The 24,268-nt window shown below is 31.3% G+C and overlaps 2 protein-coding genes across 2 annotated transcripts in view; one reads left to right on the top strand and one right to left on the bottom strand.

The window, feature by feature from the left end:
* Positions 1 to 54: 54 nt before the first annotated feature.
* LOC143915815 (cuticlin-6) lies at positions 55 to 22,362 on the top strand. The gene is made up of 11 exons (XM_077436632.1): positions 55 to 60; positions 178 to 381; positions 12,607 to 12,787; positions 15,913 to 15,996; positions 16,066 to 16,199; positions 16,273 to 16,409; positions 18,589 to 18,743; positions 18,825 to 18,903; positions 18,982 to 19,144; positions 19,909 to 20,080; positions 22,346 to 22,362. Exons 1-11 carry the CDS (start codon positions 55 to 57, stop codon positions 22,360 to 22,362), a joined length of 1,332 nt encoding a protein of 443 aa, XP_077292758.1.
* Positions 22,363 to 22,687: 325 nt separating this feature from the next.
* Setd3 (SET domain containing 3) overlaps positions 22,688 to 24,268 on the bottom strand; it is a 45,895-nt gene continuing 44,314 nt past the window's right edge. The window contains exon 9 of the mRNA XM_077437169.1: positions 22,688 to 23,271. Within this exon, the coding sequence (XP_077293295.1) occupies positions 23,193 to 23,271 (79 nt within the window). The 3' untranslated portion in view covers positions 22,688 to 23,192. The remainder of the gene's footprint in view (positions 23,272 to 24,268) is intronic.

Genomic DNA, 24,268 nt, shown 5'->3' with positions numbered 1-24,268 from the left:
TCACACTTTTGAGAATCGAATAATTGATTTTTCTCTAAATTTCAGATGGCGGACATGGTGGTCGGCAACATTCGCTATTATTTTACTCATTAGGGTAATTATTTATATATAGTTACTGTTTATTTACTGATTATTCAGGTATTGAGCTTTTAATGTCATATTTTATTTTTATTTCAGCCTACAGTATGTAATCAATCGTTTAGTACAGAAACTTCAACTGATTTGACAATAGTCAGCGTAGCATCATCTACGAGCGTAGGAAAAGCAGTGATCAGACCTGCAACAGTGACTACTCCGTTTCCCGAAATCTTACCAGGAGCTGAAATATTCGGAGACGAAGGATCTGGGGATGATCAGATCATCAATACAAACTCTACAAAGGTATATTTGATGTCATATTAGTTTTTAGAATTAAAACAATCCACAAATCTATCATTAATGTGAATTCAAACTATGAAACTGGCGGCTTAAGAATGAATTTTATTTAAAAATTAAACAACTGAACTTAAATTTTCAAAAACAAATGAATATAGATCACGTAAATTAAGCCACTGTTTAAATTTTTATTATAATATGCAGAATTGATTAAAAGAAAATGATTTGATTTTAGAGATCTTTGTCGTGCGATCCTAACGGGTAAATTTCATACAGTGTCTTCTTTTAAGATCTTATTAGTAACATATACTTATAACTATTATATTGGCATATATGAAAAGAAAAATACAAACTCTTCAAGTGACTCATACGATTGCATATGTATATATATATAAATGTTAATTCATATTTTTTTGTGTAACAATTAAAACACTGTGAACTATTGTCACTCTTCACTTTAATTGACACGATAAATGCACAAGTAACGTTCTAATACGGCATGCACTACTTGCAGAATGAAACCAGAGAGGCCCTGACCCAAGAAAGCAGCGACCGAGAGTCGGTGAGTCAATTTGTATACTTTAATTTATACTAAAAGATAAAAGCTTCCGTCAAAAATGACGGTAAATCGTTTGATTGATCGCTCATTTGATAAGCGCAATCAAAATTCAAATATACATATTCACATTCACCGTATATTATATAATATACACACATAGCTATTTATGCAGATACAAATGCAATGCCATTTCTCAAGTGCATACCACTGATATTATTTAATAACTGATCGTAATTAAATATCGAGACTCGAATTGTTGAAAAAGTCTTTTTCATAAAAAAAAAGTCTTTGGCTTTTGTAGTCATTGCAATTCTATCCCAGCTTCGACTGTGAAAATTTTACTTATTTTCGTAATATACATATTTAAAAAATTGGATCTTTATATACATATGTACTGTTCTTTAAGTGTTAAGAAAAATTGTTGATGGCAAAATATTGATTCAAAATCTGACTAAAATTAGACCCAAAACTTCAACTCGACTAAAATTTCGATCAGACGGCTATTGGAGTACAAATAGTAATGTAAAATATATTTTTATTATTAAGATTGCCACTTAAGTATGCTTATTTTTTCTTGATTAGTTAAAATCTGCTGTTAATAGTAAAATACATATATTTTGTTTTACTAAAAAACTCAAGGGGCTGTTTATTTATTACATTTATAATGATGTTTTTTCACCAAATTTAGTTTACTACATATATCTTAGTGCTCTAACTATACAAAATCAGGCAATTCTGCTGGTATTTTTTATATTTTTATATTATTAAACCCAATACTGTTCACTATCACTCAGATCTTTCTTGAATTTGACGATAAGCATTTAAGTTTTTACCAAAATAAGGTAAATTCAATCGAATGGCATACAATGGCTACGTTTAATAAACGTAGACAATTCAAGATAATTCAATCAATTAGCTCTAAAATAATTCATACAATAATTGAAAAGCTTATACAAAGGGAAGCAGCGAAACTTATGTATGTATGTATGTATGTTCAAAAAAGAAAAGTATATAATTTTTACACTATCATCTTTATTTGAGTTATTTATCAAAAAATCCAGTAAAGATTTCGAAAATATGGGAAGATAAGAAGAGTTTGCTCTTATTAGGTAGGTTATTGAAAGTTTGCTTGCCACTTTTGAAGCATCCTGTGTATTTGAAAAAAAAAATTAAATAGCTCAGATCGTAGACTACAATGTATTGTAAAAAGTTTTAATCACATTTAAGCCCACCGAGAAAATCCTATCAATTTGGCTTGTTTGAAATAAAACAAACTGTTATTTTCAGGTGAATGACAGCATAAATAACATCCTGGTAGCACCGACTTTATCCTTCATTTTTCTTTGAATGAAAATCTATTCTTTAAACAATGATTTGCTGTGCATTCACGTGTAAGCTTGAGAAGTCAATAAAAATAGTTTATTAAAACATTACAAAGTTGTGGGTTGAATTTGGGGGTCAAAAGCGGAAGTCGATAATACAGAAATTATACAATGATATAATAATAATTATAAAAACAAAATATTCTCAGATTATCGCTGACCGTAAACGAAATAGAGTATTGTTGTATATATGTATGTATGTACTAGGAATTCCACAGTGTATGTATGTAGTCGGTCGTGTTCGCTTTTTCCAGTGGCGTAGCGTCGCGGCAGGTTCGCGTGAATCGAAACAATTGCGAAATTGCTTATTTACCCAGCGAATGACGGGTTTGTCGATTTTAATTCGAGCCGTTGCGGTAGCAGGTATTCAATTGTTCCGTTCTCGCCTAATGACGTGAGAAAAAAGTGTGATGAACCCATTGTTTTTTGCAAAACGCGCCGAACAAAAGGTCCGATGGGTACACTCGGGGGGGTATATTTAACCTTGCGATCAAAACGGTAGCGTTAAATCGCTCGGTTAAACATCACTCGACTGACCCATTTCTAATGGACTGTTACTTCAACATACATACATACATAATATAATATATGTATTTTTTATTGTTTATTTATATATACTTATTATGATTGTATTCAAAATTGGTAAACGTATCTACATATATATATTGATTTTGATTTTTAAATGCTTTTTATTATTACGAAATTATATTCACAATACATCTTATATCTATTTTAATACCTACTGATCTACCGATCATTCTCTATTTTACAATTTAATTTAATTTGGTTAGTAATCATAGTATTCTATTATTTTAATGTTAATCTACAGCATAATAGGAAAAAGAGCTCAAAAATCTATTTACAATCCTTATAAATGTTCATAATACATCTAATACATAATATTAATTAAAGACTCACTAAAGTCGATGACCTAAAGCAGATTGTGTTTAGGTAATCTGTATTTATACCTGAAGGGTATAGAAATTTTGTTGTAATCACCGAGACTCTTCACCAGTGTGTTAGTATGGTTATTAGTGATTCTGTCATAGAATCTACTGGTTATAATACCGGTAGTACCAGTATTTTTTCAATCAAAGTATCAGTCAAAAATTCATAAATACAGTATCAGTCAAAATTCAACCAAAATAGACTACCGGTAGTATCGGAATATAATAATTTAAATTTTGTGTTAGTTAAATTAGTTAGTTAGTTGTATCGGCTAGTTTGTATAGATTAGTCGAAGAATGAGTTGAAAATCAACATCCTTTTTGACCTGTTATTCAAAGGAGCCACTTAGTGTATCATAAATTTAAAATTAAAGAAAAATTAGGCTTACAATATCATATGCCCGAGACTATAACTAGGGTGACCATATATTTTAAAAGTTAAAATGGGACGCCCCGTAGAAAGATTGTTCCCCCCCCCTCCTTATATAAAAAATGTGTTGCATGTCCAAAAATCTAATTTTTCCCTCAAATAACCATTGTACAATTCTTGGGTACAAGGAAAATTAAAACATAAAAATATTTGAGCGTTCATTTTGCAGGCTGAATTTTCTTATAAAACGTTTAAAATTAGCAAATAAAATAATTACAAATTTGAAATAACTGAAATTTTCGATTTCTTTTTTATAATTTTTACCAGAACATATATTTTTTTAAAAGAAGAAAATGAAATAAGATATCAAATAATTTTAAGATTAAATATAATATAATCTTGTATTTTAAAGTTATATAAAAATCATTACACAAAGCGACTTTTATTCAGAAATATATGTATGTGAAAAATGAATCATATAACAAAGTATTTAAATCGTGCTTTTAAATGAATATATTGTATGTAAATGCATATTTATACAATAATATTTGATTTTGGAAAAACAAATTCATTTGAAAATAAGGAAAAATATTGAAATATCTGTATAATAAAATTCTTCTGTGCATTATTGGACTGATAAAACGGGACAAATTACACAATTTTTCGAAAACGACAAAATAACGGGACTGTCCGGTCAAAACGGGACGCATGGGACATTTTTTTTTACGCTGGTGAGGAATATCGGTATTTTTGGCATCCCTATTCAGTATGTATTTTACATATATGAAGTCTCAATGAAAAAGCTCTCGTGTTCAATCATAATGCATATGTACATACATTCATAAATGATTTTAATTTGTTTTAATTATCCATTATGTGTGAGAACTACTGATAAATTCTTAATGGAAATAATCCACGGAACCGATTCCCAATGGAAATAATACACACAGGTAAGTTTTTGAAAGCCGTACCTTTATGAATATTTTTTATACATTTTTAAAGTAAATGTAAATAACTAATGGTAAAAAAAACTATTCACTAGGGTTGGTTTTATTCAGAAAAGCTACATACCTATGTATATATGTTTGTATGTATATACATATTTCAATTTGAATTGAAGTCAAATCGAATAGGTTGAATTACAGTAATTTTCCAATGAATATAGTCCAATGAACATGAGGGAATATATTTCCAATGAACATGAGGGAATTTTAAGTCCTTTCCAATGGCGACCTACTGGTAAATTTTAAGCTTCCCGGTGATTAATTTTGCCCTTTTAAACATGGCGAAGTTCACTGAAATATATTTTGTACACTTTAAAATCTATACTATACTATACGAGTGCAATATAAATGACTTTCAAATTATTAGTCTACTAATTAACAAGTACATATATATTTAACGAATATTGTCTGTTAAATGTAATATAGCTCAACTTAATCCAATGGAAATATGTGAAGATAATAGATAGAATATACACATGTATGATAAGTTTAATTTAATTGAGCGTTGAATAGAAGTCTTATTTTCAATTTCAAATTATTTCAATGTCCTAAAAAGACTGCTTCTGCTGGAAATCTTTTTACACTGGAATATTAGTATTTGATTCCATATAGATGACCCTATGTCTTTCGTATCGGTACTTTAAAGAGAATCATTTTCTACGCCCTTTAATCGTTCATTGTTTAGGTATAGGTAGAAAAAAATAACGTACCCCACTTAACAAAATTGAGATAACTCAATATATATCATCTTGAAACCATCCTAGTATTCATCTCTGTTTTCTGGATGATCTTCCTATTTTACTTAATAGTTTCACGTTTACTATAACAGCCGGATTGAACCTTATTAGCACGCACCGATGTAAGTGTGTGGCAATTTGTGAACCTATTGGGAAATCATTTTGCATCGCATTTTCAATGAAAATGGCGAGATATTCGTACGCAAAAACAAAACAACGGAGATTTTTCAAGGACAGAATTAAAAAGAGTGCTGCCTTTCATCATTGTTCATCGTTTAAATCATGTTTCGGTCATTAACTACTACTATACTACTACCACTAGATACTTGAGTTGCCGTTAACGATAAAAACTCGCGTGAGCACAACGTACAACCTTCTCTTACTATGTATTCTTATTCTCACAACTTTATAATGTGTCATAGTTTGAAATTCCCATCCATAAATGACATTTAATCACGCTCATTCCGTCTTTAAATCTAACAATGAAATTTACGACTTTCAAAAGCATGCAAAAGATTCGGTAGATGCAGGGAAATATGGAGTTTAGTAATGTGCTTAGAATACCAGGATATACATATGTATAGGTATAAAAAGAGAAACCTTTGCGTAAGGATTGGATAAGGACTAGATAAAGTAATTGAAGTACTCAAAATAGAAATGACAGAAAGTACATAGACGAAGAAGAAACACAAGTGAATTTACACACGTAGAAGGAACATGATTAGTCGTGCTTTTACTATGTACTCTTATGCAGTAGCAATTAAGGCAATGAAGCAAAGTGCAAAGATTTGACTTATTTTAAATGTGATTTAGATTAAGATATGTATTTAGTGAATACTTCTGAACGGATACTCAAACCAAACCTTATTTTTGAAATTGATAATACAATTGTTTGGACATTTTATGAATAGAATCTTTAGTTAAGTGAAGTGGAGGAAATAAGATTGGATTCATTCCAAAATTGATTCATTCCAAAACTTTTTTACTACATATATACATGTTACAGGCTAAGTGTACACTTCGTTCGTTCATGAACATACTAGTTAGTAACCAATATGGACAGTAATATAAAAAAAAAAATTGCCAAAGAACTACATAGTTTGTTCATGCATTAACTTTAAGCATAAGTTTAAGTATTCTTAATCGTTTGTCCCATCTTTCTCATCTTTTCCCATCTCATCTTCTATGTATGTATATATAGTTGCTTACCCGGGTTGAATTATTTTTAATATTTGCAGAAACGGTAATTATAAAAACATTGTAATGCGGTTTATCCATTTCAAATACTGGACGTTTTCATATCTCAAAGGTTTTGACAGTTAAAAGTTTCATGCAACCCTGGTGAATCTATTTGAAGATAGCTTTTGACTGTTAACACTTAAACTATAAACCAATAGTTCGTGTATGAACAAACTAGTATGTTCATGAACGAATCGGAGTGATTACTTGGACTGTATCATACTAACAGATAATAGGAACGGTATGATTGGAGAACTTTAAAATTATGATTCTCAAACCTGAAGGAGACGGATTAGATAAAGGAAATGTAAACCAACGCTGATTTTATTTTAATTTTGGAAAGCTTTTTAATTAACTCTTTTAATCTCGAGCTATTTTGCAAGGTACATGCAAAGAATCCCAAAGATTTTTTTCGAAAGAAGGGATAATCTTTATTTTTTTATTTATCGCGGCTAATATTCAACTCTCGGTATTAATTTTTTTGTGATTTCATCTCCAAGATGTATGGAATAATAATAATATTTTTATATACATATGTAGGTTGTAAAACGAATAAATGAAAATAAAAATGAATGAATATAAAATTTTGCTGTCAAAACAATAATTTTTGAATGTTTGAATGTTGAACGACTTTTAGTAATACTGAATGTTTATTTGTGAATACTAAGTACAAAGAAGGTCAAAAATTCTAAAAATAAACTTTGTTTGTTTATATTGCAAGCCGCTGGGTGCCAGTCCCTTGCTTTATGACGCAGAGTAACAAATTGCTGCGAAATGCTTCTTCAGACATACAATAAAATACTTAAAAACCGATATCTGGTTATCTCGAGATGTCCAATATACAGTAAAGACATAGCTTTAAATTTATCAATTTTCACCGCTAGTAAATAAAAATGAATATAGCGTCAAAATGTGTTCGAAAACAGGGGTCGATAAATCAGCCCCTAGAATTCTTCGAATATACCAGTTGGGTCGATAAATCAACCCCGTCGGATTTAAAGGGTAAATGTTTATAAAGTACTAGTGGTTTTACCCGGCTTCGATCGGTATTTGTAATACAAGCAGCTTAAACATGGCAAAACAATCTAATAGTAAACATTCATTTGTTTTTTTATTAAATTTATTTGAATCGAAAAAATAATAATATTCAACGATGTCGATATCGTCGTCACAGAAACCTTGATTTGTTTTCGATGTTCCCAACAAACCTTATATACAAAGTCTCTTTCGAAATTATATATTAGATGTTAACAGTAATGGCTACTTGTATAGTGAGCGTTATTTATTTGATTTGATTTTATTATTCGTAATGTTTTAAAATTAGTATATAAAGCATAATACGAGAGAATGTGAGCTCGAAAAGCTACATATAAGCGTTGCTAATGATTAATCACACTGCTCGACAAATGACGACTTTTTTCTTGGTTCGAAATATGATTTTTCTAAGTGGAATTTTATTTAATTCTCATATAAAGACGATTTAATATATTATCCCTAATAATTCAATTCATATTCACGTAAATACGAGTAAATACTAGTACGAGCTTTTAGCTCGCAATTTTGCCGATTTAAAATTCAGCACACTTCCAATTAACCCTTTTAAACGAAAACAAAAAATAGTGTGGTCAGAATACTATCCCAATAAACATGTTTCAATAGAAAAAACTCAATATAAAATAGTATTAACAGTGGGAAAAAATCCCAAGTGAAAATACGTACTTTTGACTTTTGATTTGAACTGGACGACTACTTAGAGAGATTTGAAAGCTGAAAAGTACTACAAATTAAAGATAAAATACCCGACTATAGATTTCATTATTCATTTTGAACAGGAAATTGACAGATTTTGAGACATAGAAAAATCGCGCGATTTAAAAAACACATATCTCCGAATCTCGAGCCAATCAACATTTTTTATTACCAGATTCATGTTTACTTATCTGTAATTAAAGTCATATCTCGTCTCTGAACCATTTTTCGTGTCGAACAGAGTTATGTATGTGTTGAAAAGTGTATGCAGCATTGAAAGCTTTCATCCAGCAAGATGATCATCATTTCATCAGTCAAGGATGACCTCCTGGGATACTAAAACGGTTGGCCAACGACCGGAACATGGACGAGGTCGCGACCTCCCAGTTGGAGCATCACTGGAACACTTTCGACCGCATTTTAAAGTCTATAAATCAATACGAACTCAAACGGACGAGCGTCCGTCCGCCATCGGCCAATTTGTACGAATTTCAATATTTCGCGGCTGACAATGAGGAGTGTTGCGAATTGGATATTAATTTGTACCGCAGAGTGATGGTGCGATGTGTATGTACGTATAATAAAATAAAACAAGAGTGATTAATTAGCCGGACGTGTCGAAATGGTGGTATTAAAATCCGGTCGCGGCAATATGGGTCGAGTGCGCTTTCCTCGCTCATGACTAGGGTATTTTTAATTGTCATGAGCTCGTCACACGACGTTAACCAATTGACTGACTGACTCTTGGGCTTATCTATTTGGGTATCTGCCGCTAGTCTGCTTGCTTGTCCACCCGCTGTGTATCTACCTTCGAAGGTGCTTCGTTTGCATGATGTACTCTCTGGGTGTAATTAGTTTGCGCATCTGAAACTTTTCCGTTTGAAAATGTGACAATTTTCATTTCAACACAGTCTCGATCGAGGCTTTCCAACCGGTTGATCGCGAAGCAACATTTGATCAATCTAAATAGTGTGAATTTTGAAAATAGCAATGATTTCCATTTTTTTTTTTAAATAAAATGAAGTAAATTAAAAATGCGGCCTCCGTGACGAGCCAGAATGTTAAATTACAGAAAACGCAAATATCGGAAGGCAAAGATCGAAAATCGAAAGATCTTAAATCGAAAGATCAAAAAAAAAAAGGGTGCATGTTAAACGGTACATACTCACTTAATTTGCGCGAGTAGGATACAACAGGAACAAGAGGAACAGGCTTTTCCTCCCGTATTAATGTGTGCGCGCAGAATACGGGAGGAAAAGCCTGTTCCTCTTGTTCCTGTTGTACCCTTCTCGCGCAAATTAAGTGAGTATGTACCGTTTACCATGCACCCTTTTTTTTGATCTTTCGACTTAAGATCTTTCGATTTTCGATCATTGCCTTCCGATATTTGTGTTTTCTGTAATTTAACATTCTGGCTCGTCACGTAGACCCGAACAAATTATATGTTTTTTGTAAGGTTTTGAGAGCTATTGTCTGAAGTAAGAACATTTTTAATCGCGAGAAATGGTAATAGTGCGACCTACATATGTATCTTCGAAAAAAGGAATGGCTTTAAAAACAAGAAATCTTATTTTTTTATTTAACTTCAATCGAACATGAACACTCGTCTTTACAGATCGCTCCAAAGCGACGAGTGTACCAATACAGATATAATAAAATTAATACAAGCATTTTTATACAACGTGAATTCATACAAACATCATCCACAGTGACATCTATGGAGAAATTTTTGCAGCATTTTATTATACAAATTGGTGAACCTCAAGACGCTGAATAACTTGAGATTTGCAAGAGAAATTGGAAAGATTACAGGAACTGTTTCAATGAAAATCAAAAAAATTGGCAAAATCTGACAGGAATAGATTGACCTGGAGTCACAAACCTAGATCTGGCCAACAGCTACTAGTGGGAATCGAACCGTGACCACTTCGCTCGAAAGCATAATATGCTACCACTAGTCAACGCTGCTGGTATATTGGATCAATTTAACAAAAGATTTACTGACTTAAATGAGCTACATAAATTTGGCAGTTTCTTATCATCACCTTTAAATATGAATGAAAATAATATCCAAAGTCTAGTAAAAACCATCGCAATGATTTTTTTGATGGATGTGGGAAATTTAAAATCACAGTTGATTGTATTGAAAAATGGTGTTACATTGACTCAATTGAAATGTATTGAATCCAGAAAAGTATACATATTTAAATGAAAAACTATGAAAAAAACCAACAAAAGTTCTTATAAGATTATTATTAAAAGTCGATCACCATGAAAATTTAGATGAAAAGTAGCTCCTAACCTGAAAAAAGTTGGGTACCTTTGGTCTTAATAGTACAATGATATATTTTGGTATTATAATGGATGGATCAGATCCATATGTACACATATTTTTTGTACTTGCATAAATTGAGTGATAGAATTTTTATGGGTTTATTATTATGTAAGTATTTTTAGTGTGTATTATATAATTTATATTATGTGTGTGAAAATATTTTAATTTAATAGTGTTTTCGTTTGGTTTTTAACTAAAATACTGTTTTTCCCACATATCAAATATATACTACATTCTTCATCAGAAAAACTATGTTAAAAATAAATAACGGAATACGAATTTTAATGTATCTATACTTAAATCTACTTGATTACATATTTTTTATTATGAGATACCACATTTGACGGGAAAAGGTTGTATTTAAATCCCATATAAACATACGTACATTCGTATATATATATATACGTAATTAAATATAATACATAAGTAGGTATATACATAATTATCCTATTGCTGAAATATGTTATATTTATTAAAACTAGTCTTACTTTTGATAGTATTTTTTTTAACTATTTACACTATTTCTGTTTTACTTAATTCAAAAATTGTTAAATACTTATTTTAATTCGATATGTCCAGAATCTCGAAAAAGCAGAATAAACGTATTACAGGCCACCAGTACTTTTATATATACATACATAGTTAAACGCAAAACATGGCGTGTGGTGAAATTCTCTCTGTTTTTGTCACACAGCCTTACTTAAGTGTGCGCGAGCGGGATACAAGGGTGCTCGGTCACCTATTCTCCTTGTATCCTGCTCGCGCACACGTCAGTAGGACTGTGCGACAAAAACAAGGAGAATTTCACGGCACGTCACTGTACATACATTTGTATGTGTGTATAAAAATAGTATTTAACCTATGTATGTAGTTACTTGTTCCGTTATAATTATAATACCTTAAAAACCTTCCTTCGAATCAAAACACATGTTCATATTCAAAACTAATATATATTATACTAGTGTTTTTACCCAGCTTCACTCGGTATTTGTAATATAAACCTGGCCAATCTAATATTAAACATTTTATTAAATTTATTTGATTAGTTTTATTTAATTTAAATTTATTAGAATATTCATTGTTTTTTTTAATAAATTGAACGTCACGTATTTTACGAACCAAACAAACATACATTAAAGGGTACATACACTTTAGTATGCGGTCTACCTTCACACATCTACTTTGGTATGCGATCTACCTTCACATTTTTACTTTAATATGCGGTCTCACTGTCTCAGTTCCACATGTGACAGTGAAACTGAATAATACTGACCCTAACAACCTAATCTTAAATGAATAAGGCCAACCCTAACTTAACCAAACTAACCTGACCCTTAAATAAATAGGTGTTGGCTCCTAAAATATGTTTTTTTTTGTGAAAATATTGATGAAATAAAACTTAAAAAAACATATCTTAGCAGCCAACGCCTATTTATTTAAGGATCGGGTTAGGTTAGGTTAAGTTAGGGTTGGCCTTATTTATTTAAAATTAGGTTATTATGGTTGGTATTTTCTTCGATGCTGACGATATTTTGATAGAAATGCTTCGACAACACTATGGGACGGCAAGAAAAAACAAAAATTATAATAAACAGGTTGTTGCTACGATACAAATAAAAAAATAGTCGATTGTGATTCAAAGGTAGATCGCATGCTAAGGTAGACCGCATACTAAAGCAGCACCTATACAAAGTCTCTTTCGAAATTATATATTAGATAGGTATGTTTCGATGTTTGTATAATCAAAGACAAACTTCGTTGATTCACAGACGTGTAAAAAAATAAACAAGCCATCAAGTAGTAGACACGCGAACATTCAATTTGCATTCACATTGTATCGAAAATTGGTCATTGTCGACGAAAATCCTACACAGGCAACACAATCTCAATGAAAAATCTCATGTTTCAGGTGGTATTCTTATCGGACAGTTCCGAATACGTTCCTGTTCCAGCACTGAGGTCGAGGTCTCCAGCAGTGATCCCAGCAGGATCTGACACAGCCAGTAGCAACGACCTGGAATGGAGGATCCCGATAGAGTCTTGGGATCGAGAGTACAGACGCTTCAGAAGCAACAACACCAGAGTGCAACGTGAGTGAAATTCCCAACTGATTGTTGATTTAGACTCGAATTAACCTTTGCCAGGTACAACAATGGAGCAAACCGTTGAACGGTGAACCCTAGCTACTAAATTAACCGTCACACAATTAACTGGAAGAGTTCTCACTGGCACAGTTTTTATGTGCGTGCACTGTCTCCCTGGAGTTCCGAATTTTATTATGAAAGACAATGCATCGTGTATTGGGTCTACCGAGGAAGTAAGCAACAACAAAAGAAGTCTTTAGGTGTTTGTGGGTGTGCGTAGTGGCGTTTTATCAGAGTGGCGATTGTGCAGAGAGATAGCCGTGTAATTTGAATCTGTTAAACGTCCGTTATACGAAAAATCAACGATCACACTGACTGGAGCAGATTGAGCAAGTCTCTCTCTCTGGTGAACCGTTAGCAGCGGTTGGTTGTAAACTGTTCCCACGGGTTTATAGCATTTCAGCAATCGAAAAATAACCACTCGTGATTGAGTGGTTATATTAGCTCGGATATCCGTGCTGATGGCACTTTAATTGTGCTCGAGAGGCGTTATCGACAAGTTCAAGGACTTGTGCTATTCATGTGTACGTAGTTATGAACCGTATTTATTGTCTGGGAAGAATCGGATTCTATAATTTATATTACTTACATAGTTTGGGGATTGTGTTAAATTTTGACTATCCTCTTTCAATTATCTCTGAATTCGGTGGTATTTTATTTTTTTTATTTTATTAATTGAAAAATCAACAGACAGGATGTACAGAGATAGGTATAAAAAAAACAAAAAGTAAATAAATAATATATGTAACATCCGAGTCCAATAATAGATTTTTACAAAAATGAAAAAGATAAATATAAGGAAAACAAATTAAAAAGTAAAGAATAAAGGCATGACAAAATATGTAGTACATTGCATAATTAAACTATAGTATTAAAATATTTGGAAAAGGTTATAAGATAGAATATAAGAAGAAATTGAAATTTACAAATATAAAACAAATGAAAAAGGTAAATACAAAATAAACAAATGAAAAGGAAATGAATGAAAGCTATAATATGATTAAATAGCACATTACATAACTAAACTAAAGTATAAAAATAATGGAAATATTGGAAAAATAGAATAGGAGAAAAAATGAATCAATCGGTCAAGATTCTCTTGATGTTAGACCTGAATTGATGTAGGGAAATACCAAACAGATCAACCTCATTCAGCTCTCCGTTAAATGAATTGCTGTTATTATTCTAGGCAGATCAGCTAGTTCGGATGTACCTCTTACTATATGTATTTTGTCTTGTCTTATTGTAAACCCTTCTGAAAGAACGTGCTGCTTTCATTTGAAATATTACAAATTTCTATTATGATTTGTCTCGCTTGACAAAATTAGTTGAAACTTTGGATGTTTTCAATTCTAATTCGGACTCTCAATATCCTTCTACTTTCTTATTCACATATGTATTGTATCGCTTTTCATACAATGATAAGGAGTTTTCGCTTTTATAAGTGGGTTGAGAATTTATTAAGGAGCACAGTTAAGTTTCTGAAACAAGTCGCATTACACTATTCAATCAAGAATATAAGGATTTACTTTAAATATTTAGAGCAAACCACAAGTCATAAAGATATGTGCAATTTCATACTACTTTTTTTTTATTTAGTACTTGTGGTTTTGCCCGGCTTTGCTCGGTATTTGTTATATAAACCGTTTAAATATGGCTGATTTAATAGTAAATCATCATTTGCTTAAAATGATGATTTATTAAAATTATTTGAATCGAAAAAATATATAGATAATTAAAAACAGCCAATCAGAAATTACACAGGCACGGCAATTTTTTTTTGTATAAGGAAACCGGAACCGGAAAAAATCCTGATCCGGAACTGAAAAAGGAATTTAGATCCGGAACTGAAATAAGAATCCAGAACCGGAACTGAAAAAGTATTCCGGATCCAGTACTGAAAAAATAATCCGGATCTGGAAATTAAAAAGGAATCCGGAATTAGAACTGAAAAATAAATCCAAAACCGGTAATGAAAAAGGCATCCGAATCCGAAAATGACAAAATAGTCCGGGAAAATTACAAAATTAACTTAAAAAGGAATCCGGATGCGGAACTGAATAAAGAATCCGGAATAGAAACTAAAAAAGGTATCAATATCGATATCGTCGTCATATAAAATTAGATTTTTTCGATAACGTCACGTATTCTACAACCTTGCATTAAACTTTACATTAAGCCTTACATATAAAGTCTCTTTCGAAATTATATATAAGATTTTCATTCAATGGGCACGTATATTGTCAAATATGTAGATACCTATTATACAATACACTTATGAAAAATCACAAACATTAGAAATGAATCAACATAATGTTGGGAATTAATTTATTGGTAGAGTTTAACGAGACATTGAAATTTCGATTTATTTTTCTAAATTTTAACCTCACATTTAGACAACTTTACGGATTCTATTGTATTTTTGTCAATTTTTCACACATTTGACTTCCACCCCTTACTGAGATGAGAGCTTTGGGGCTTATTAAGTTTTTAAGTTTATGCCTCAAATTGTCATACCTATATGTACATTTACAAAAAATGGCAAAGTTTCAAACCGATCGGAAGAATGTAGGAATATTGCCTGACCGATTAGCGAATCCTTGTAAAAAGTATTCTGTGCTCCATCCGATGAAAGAAATTTTGATAACACTGTTTTGGACTATACCTTTTTACGATCTTACCTTTTGCAATCTTTCAAGGCGAATTCGACCGATTAAGATCGTCTGTTAAATCGTTAATAATAGGAAAACAACATTATTCATGTTGTACTTGCGTAAAAAGTGATCTTATCAGTACGCATCAATTCAACAGTAGTGCCTACTACAACCAGTAGTAGTAATACGCATGTTAAATTGCATTATGCAATATGTACACCAACAATGGTTAATAAAAATTTCAAAAGTATTATTAATTATCGTGTAAAGTGATTAATTTAGTATTCAAACACGCATTCTTCGCGAATCGTTGATTTCGTCTAATTGAACGCATACCATCATAACATTAATATTTAATTGAAACTTGACACTTTCGCTAGTACTCAAATTTAAATTGTCCTTACATTGATATTTCAGACATTGAAGCCGAATGTCAGGATGAATATATGAAGATAAGGGTCGGTTTCAATGGCTCGTTCACCGGACTTGTATATTCAGCGGGTATTTATTTTGAATTATACAATGAAATTTTTCGTGTGGATGTTTGTACTAAATCCAAATGTGTTTCAGGTTATGCTTACGATCCAGAGTGTATGTATATCAATGGATCTGGAAGGGACTATTATGAGTTTTATATACAGTTGAATAGATGTGGCACCCTGGGAAAGAATACGAGACATGACGATCCAAGGAAAAGTCCAACTGTATGTAAAAACATCTTAATGATTCGTTATTGACATTATTTGCAAAATTTATGATTGATTGTTTATGTTTCAGAAAAATTTCATGTGGAATACTGTGACCGTTCAATACAATCCTTTAATAGAGGAAGAGTTCGACGAGCACTTTAAAGTTACATGCGAATACGGATATGACTTTTGGAAAACGGTGACATTCCCATTCTTGGATGTTGAGTGAGTATTAAATAATGTCATGTTTTGTTAACTTTCAATGTTGACTTCTACTTGTGATAATCTCATTTAGATAAATGCCTTTCAAATCTATTTATTAATAGTGTTGTGCCCGATGAAATATCATCGCATGGGTTATGGCCAGATAAATGTAATAATAATAGAAGGGCCCTTAGAATAAATAATTGTTGTCAATATTACGCGGTACGTCTCTATAAATACGCTACAACGCACGGAATACAATCGGGTCAATTTACTTATAAAAATGTATTCCATGTTGTTTATTGTGTGGTTTTGAATACATTGTGCACTTTTTTCTGATGCTTGCCCATCTTGCGAGTAATATAAACAAACAGATAAGTTTTTATCGGACATACGTCAAGCACAAAGCATCAAATACGACTGATGCTAAAATTATTTAGGATTGTCTGTGGACAATCGTCATTTGACAACAATATGACGCCGAAAACCATTTCTATTACTATAACATTTCTCTGGTTATGGAATATTAAGTTATTGAATAAAAAGAAATGTGTCGGTGCTGTATTCGATCCGCACGCGGTCGTATTTTTTTCAAATACCTTTTAAATATATTTAATTTAATATTTAATTGTTCAATATGAAAAAAAAGGTAAAAACTACATATAAACAATATAAAATACCAATAGAAAAATTAATTGATTAATTAAATTTTAAATAGATGGCGCAAAATGCTCACAGATTAGCCTAGAGGAAACATTGGTAGCAAACAGTAACATAGAAGTTTTTTCCTTTTGTTATTATATTTGTACATTTTGTTAGTAGCAGTTTAAGCTGTAACGTACATATGTATGTATGTATTATATGTTGATTATAGTACGGTGAGCGTTATCGCAGACAGACAGAATAGCAATATTATATATATGACTAGTGTTGCACCTGATGACTAGGGGTAGGATAGTCACAGTGCTATCCATTGTTCGGCAAACCTTTAACAATGCATTTACAACCTTTGAACAATACACGGCCCCCTCAGGCTCCGGTGACTACTGATGACATATCATCGCATGGGTGTTGGCATATAAAGTTATTAAATAAAAGTAATGCGTCGGTCCTGTGTTTGATCCGCACGCGGTCGAGTTTAATACCTTTTAAATATACTTATATTTAATTGTTTAATATGAAAACAAATGGTAAAAACTACTTACTTACCTATATATAAACAATATAAAACACCAATAGAAAAATTAATTAATTGAATAAATTTTCAATAGATGGCGGTAAACGCTCAGAGACTTAGCGCCGTCTATTTGCCAATAGGAAACATTGTTAGCAAACAGTATATATAGAAGTTTTTTTCTTTTGTGATTATATTCGTATGCGTTTTGTTGGCAGTGGTTTAGCTGTGACGTACATATGTATGTCAAATCGAAAGGCGAAAACACACAGTGATAAACGGCACATCGTGTTCTTGGCTCCCCGCTGTGGGGGGTCTCATATATTTCTTCAAATATGGGATACACTGCTATCAATGTCAAGCGAGGATAAATACAAGGATATAATTTTACCGAAAACTGCCCAGGGAGTCATTTTGGGACGGGGCGTGCTGGGTGTTCCATGAATATGTGCAAGGCACGGCCCATTTTTTTTGCATGTTTTAAAGTATCTAAAAAAAGCCACGTGCCACGTGCATCACTGTGTGTTTTCGCCCTTATAGTACGGCGAGCGTTATCTTACACAGCACCCAGACAGACAGGATAGCGATATTATATACATATATGATGATATTTTTTTTGATTTTTAAATGCTTTTTATTATTACGAAATTATGTTCACAATACATCTTATAACTATTTTAATAGCTACTGATCTACTGATCATTTTCTATTTTACAATTTAATTTAATTTGGTTAGTAATCATAGTATTATATTATTCTAATGTTAATCTACAGCATAATAGGAAAAAGAGCTCAAAAACCTATTTACAATCCTTATAAATGTTCATAATACATCTAATACATAATATTAATTAAAGACTATCTAAAGTCGATGACCTAAATATGATGATATGATGTATTTCCAATATTAGTACATTCCCTTAAATGAATTCTTATTTTCTTCTACATCAATTCGGGTAGCAATTGAGCACTTTTCAGATGATTTTCTATACAAGTTCTATTTCACTAAGTAACATATTTTATCAGGGTGGCAACTGGAAATCCTGTAGTGTTTACTTTACAACCGCCTGAATGTTACATGGAGATTCGCAATGGCTATGGAACTAATGGAGCAAGAGTGTCTGGACCTGTACGAGTCGGTGATCCATTGACACTCATCATCTACATGAGAAGCAAATATGGTATAACAATATTTGTTGAATACATTCAATATTCAAAATCATCATGGAAATATAATATAAATATATATTTTACATTTTAAGATGGATTTGATATTGTTGTGAACGATTGCTTTGCACACAACGGTGGTACTAAGAAAATTCAATTGATTGATGAATATGGGTAAGATAAAGTTTTATTGGAATATATGTATGTATATCGGTAGGATTCAATTATAATTTGTATGAAATATGTTTACAGATGCCCTGTTGACGACAAGTTGATATCAAGATTCCGAGGATCGTGGTCTGAAAGTGGTGTGTTTGAAACTCAAGTGTTCGCCTATATGAAAACGTTCAGATTTACTGGCTCTCCGGCACTTTATATAGAATGCGATGTGAGAATGTGCCATGGAAGATGTCCGGTAAGCTCATAGTAGTATTTCTGCTTTTCATTTTGTATATTTTTTGATTCTTAAATGCTTTTTATTATTACTAAATTAAGTCCACAATACATCTTATATCTATTTTAATAGCTACTGATCTACTGATCATTTTCTATTTTACAATTTTAATTTAATTTTGTTAGTAATCATAGTATTATATTATTCTAATGTTAATGTACATACAGCATAATAGGAAAAAGAGCTCAAAAACCTATTAACAATTTTTATAAATGCTCATAATACATCTAATACATAATATTAATTAAAGACTCACTAAATTCGATGACCTAAAGCATATTGTGTTTAGGTAATCTGTGTGTTATACCTTAAGGGTATAGACATTTTGTTGTAATCACCGAGACTCTTCACAAGTGTGTTAGTATTGTTATTAGTGATTCTGTTATAGAATCTACTGGTTAGTTTGTTAGTAATGTCTGTAACAAACGGAATATTATTTATGGCATGCAGTCTTTTCAAGTTAGTATATATGGGTGTATTATAAATTATTTTTAGGCATACATTTTGTATATAAGATTTTGAATTTGCACTCATTGTTGTATATTATTACCGAACATAATTTACATTAATGCACAAGTTGACATGATGTTATTTTTTTTAACTCTAAGATGCAAATCCAATGTTTCAATGTGTATGATTCTCCTCTAGTTTGTTTTAATATATACGTATACGTATGTAGTTTTTTAAATGTGTCCTAATTAGTATGTGTGTGTTATTAATTTCAGACACAACCATGTCATTGGCGAAACGTTAAAAACCATCGCAAACGTGACGTTGAAGCAGAATCCACCAGTATCGGGCCTAATTCGCTGTCGGAGAACATCAATCTGTTCCAATCGTTGAGAGTCCTCCAAGAAGGGGAAGACGATGATGATTATTCCAGAAATTACACAAAGAGTAAGTTAATGATATGTACCATGAAGTCACGAAGTATAGTATATTTGGAGAAACATTTCTAAAAACTAGTGGTCGGTTTGGTGAGCAATCCTCAAATTCATGCATAATTGAGCTTCAATGTTCCCAGCCAACTTAGATATATTATATTAGATACGACGATTTATTCTCCTCACCTGGGGCATGTATCAACTTGATGCTTTCTGTTGTCGCCTGTTGTCAGGGGCATCAAGTTCCTCAACTGGATTTCTATTAGTTCGGATTTATTTAATCAAAATATAATGATATGGATGATGGATTGCTTCATTTGGGATATTTATTTGTAGCATGTTCAATTGTTATATTTATGCTTATTTTGCTCTTATTGTATACTTTTTTCTATTTTTGTTTAACCATAGTGAAGACTTGGAACTACTCTGTAATGTTACTATGGCAAAATTGTAATAAATAAATAATATGTACCTTCAAATGTACGATTTTTCGAATCGAACAAAGTTATTAACTTAAATTTTACTAAGAAAATCATGGAACGTAACTGACCAGTTTTAAATGAAATGTGCTATACTGAATCATTATATCTATACATACAATTAAATAAATATACTATGTATATTGTGTATCCCATTTTTTTAAACACTTAATCTCTTAACCCTTTGAATGCTGACCAACGCCGATCGGCGTTTTGTCAACAAGTCCATGAGCTTGAAATACGCGTTTTAATTTGAGTATGTAAAAAACAAACAAGAATACTACCCGCTAAGCCTTTATAGGTAGCATTGAAAAAAAATGCATTGAACACGGGTCGTGTAATCCGTGTCAATGTTTATAAAGACTGGTTTACACCGGAATTTCTGAATTAATAACCATAGCAGAATTTCTCGATGGAAATCCCTCACTGCTGAGTATTTTAGATTGTGGCTTGGCATTTATATTGTGAGCATTACATTTTAACAACAATTTAGAAGATGGAACTGGTTTTGGAAGAATACATTCATTAATATACTTGTTTTGTTTATTTTATATTGTTGCAAGATATATTAGAGAGTCTAAACACACCTTTACAAAACTCGAAATCCTCGACGGTAGTTATCTAGGGTGTGTTTGGATTAGCTACAATTTTTATATTTGCTTTCTATTGGATTTCTAAATAATTCTAGTTGAAAACGTTGGCGAAATTTTCAGCGTGGCGGTCTTTCAACAGAAAATACGTCAGCATTCAAAGGGTTAAACGAAAGAAATCAACAAAAAGCATTGTCATATTCGAATTTAGTGGGCCAAACTTAGTAAAAATTGATTAGTCTCCGCTCCGGAATTTTTTTGTTGTTGTTGCTCAGTGTTATTTTACCAACTGGACTAAATTCTTATTCTTTCTATTTCAGATGTCCCAGATACGAACCAGACCTGTATGAAATCGTCATTATTCTCCACAATAATAGCGACTGGTTGTGTGTTGCTTTGCCTGCTGTCAAGTGTCCTCGTGGCCGCTTGGGTTAAACTCAGGAACGTCAAATCCTTTCCGAACCAAGGCGAAGAAATGTACGAAAGTTATGTGCAACACAAGGGAAGAATAAAGTAAACAGTTTAACGTTTACGAATGAGGAAATTTGGTTCGTAAAAATCACTTCTGCCATATGCAGTCATAGAAATGAGAGAATTTTATAATTTTTCTGCATTATTTGAGTATTTAAAGCTTTAAATTTAATTTTATCATATCTCAAGCAAGACGATTGCGTATTTGAAGTAAGCATGTTGTTTAAGTGTGCCGAAAATGATTACAATACGGACGGGGCATTTACAATGTGTGTATTGTGTTCGAGTTTACATATGACTTCATAAACTCTAACACGATATTGAAAACTGTTTTGAATGTAATAAGACATGTATTTCTTGTTTGTTATATTCAAAAACTTATTTGGTGAGGGATAATCGGTTGTATTCTTGTTTATTGGTGCAAATGCCCCTAAAGATTTCAAACAAGTCAATATTGATAACTTTGAATGTATTATCATACTTTTTAGTTCAGTATAATGATATATTTTTAATTTACTTCAGAATGGTTGAAATTATACTAACTTTCATTGTACATAGACTATTAAATCATTATTTGATAAATTAAAAATGTTTTAAATTATTATAAGAAAAAAATAGTGCACATTACAATTAATAAATTTGATGATGTTCATCAAATTGGCAATATTTACATGCAATAAGTGATTAATAACGTAAATTTTGTTCGTGTATTCATTATTTATATTTTTTTTAATTTAGTTAACGATATTACATAAATCCATGACGACAGGGAGAGAAGATAAATATTTTTTTTGAAAAAAATAAATATTTCTGTTCATCCCATGTTTCTGATAGTCGTGAATTAAGAATAGTTTTAATATAAATTAAGAATAGTATTATAAATAAATAAGTGATGCATGTTTGATATGAATGTTGAATCTACTTACATATATTCAAAATAAATGAATGAATCTTTAGAAATATTTAAATTGGAAATATATACATAATTTATTATGGATAGTATTATTCACATTATTTGCGGTAATAATGATATAAATTTATGAAATTTGTTGTACGCAAGATAAATAAAAAGACAAAAAATACATTTGAAAACACTTTTTATTTAATAAATAAATAAATGTACATATGTTAATGTGAAAACAACATGATTTATATTTGTATAATAAAATAAAGCAAAAATTGATTAGTTACATACAATGGAAGCAAAACAGGCAAGATTCAACGTTATGCAAATTGGCAAACAATACCAAATTACATTCATCATAAATGAAAATGATTTTAAATGACATACAAAAAGGACAATGAACAATAGTATGGCACTATTAGAATAAAATTTAAGTACAAAAATATAAAATGAGTAATACGTAGATTAATAAAATTGTGACAGTTTGTTCAATATACATACATATGTATGTATTGCACTTAAAATAATATTCGAGAGATTTTAGATGAACCATTGAAACATTTCAGTCAATTGATTTAGGGTTTCAATGAAAATGGACTGCTTATAAAAATAAAATCGTTATAAAGAAACAATGCATACAAAATTATTACTAAGTTCAATAAATTAAAGCTTTGGTTTTCATCACAATTTGGGTTGAGTGAAATCGATCGCTTTTCGCAACAATTTCATTTCAGTTTCTTTCAACTTTTTCACCATCAATCTAAAACATAAAATTAATAATCAATTATAACAATTGAATAAATCTAATATATAATTTCGAAAGAGACTTTGTATGTATGTTTGTTTGTTTGGTTCGTAGAGTCTGTGACGTTCAATTTAATAAAAAAATAACGTATATTCAAATAAATTTAATAAAATGTTACTACTAGAATGGCCTTGTTTAAGCGGTTTATATAACAAGTACCGAGCGAAGCCAGGTAAAAACACTGGTATTATATATGTGGTAGAGAATCCTGACAGAAGACGCTGTTCAGGACCACGGTTGGGATGTGGCGGTTGAGGTGAAGACCAAGCACGTGCGTTTTCAGTCATGTTGTTTATTAAGATAAGTGCGGAGAATTAGCGACCAACCGCGCGGAGCACAGGTCCAACTGCGACTAACCGTTATATCTCTGCCCCTATCAGCCCCTCAGTCGTAATATACTCTTTCTCAGCCATAGCCCATACATCAGCCTTTCGTTCAATTCCAACCCTACATATATATATATATATATATATATATATATATATATATATATATATATATATATATATATATATATATATGTGTTTGTTACAGTTGAAGTGTATCTTCCAGTTGTATTATATTGTGACTGGTTGGAATACATTCTATCTAACCTGGTACCAACTACCGTCATAGTTGAAGTGTATTTTCAGTTGTAATATATTTCGACTAGTTTGAATATATTGCATCTAACCCACGTGAGTTGATTCATATGGCGAATTACATTCCAACTGGTCAAAATATATTACAACTGAAAATACAGTTCAACTATAAGTTCATACTGGGTAAGATGGAGAGGTTAGGTTTTCGTAAAAACGTCACTTGACTAGTAAATTGAGTTGGAAAGTCACATTTTTATTTTGAACACATTCTTAGAGTTATCGTAATACGGTACTCATTGCCTTTATTCGTAATATCTAGAAAATATTAATATGCATTATTGAATTCTAAAGCATTCGTAAAAACATGACAG

The sequence above is a fragment of the Arctopsyche grandis genome, chromosome 8, assembly GCF_051622035.1.
Source record: "Arctopsyche grandis isolate Sample6627 chromosome 8, ASM5162203v2, whole genome shotgun sequence".
In the NCBI taxonomy this organism is placed as follows: domain Eukaryota; kingdom Metazoa; phylum Arthropoda; class Insecta; order Trichoptera; family Hydropsychidae; genus Arctopsyche; species Arctopsyche grandis.
The sequence above is the reverse complement of the archived record's forward strand: the minus strand, read 5'-3'. Positions and strand labels throughout refer to the sequence as shown.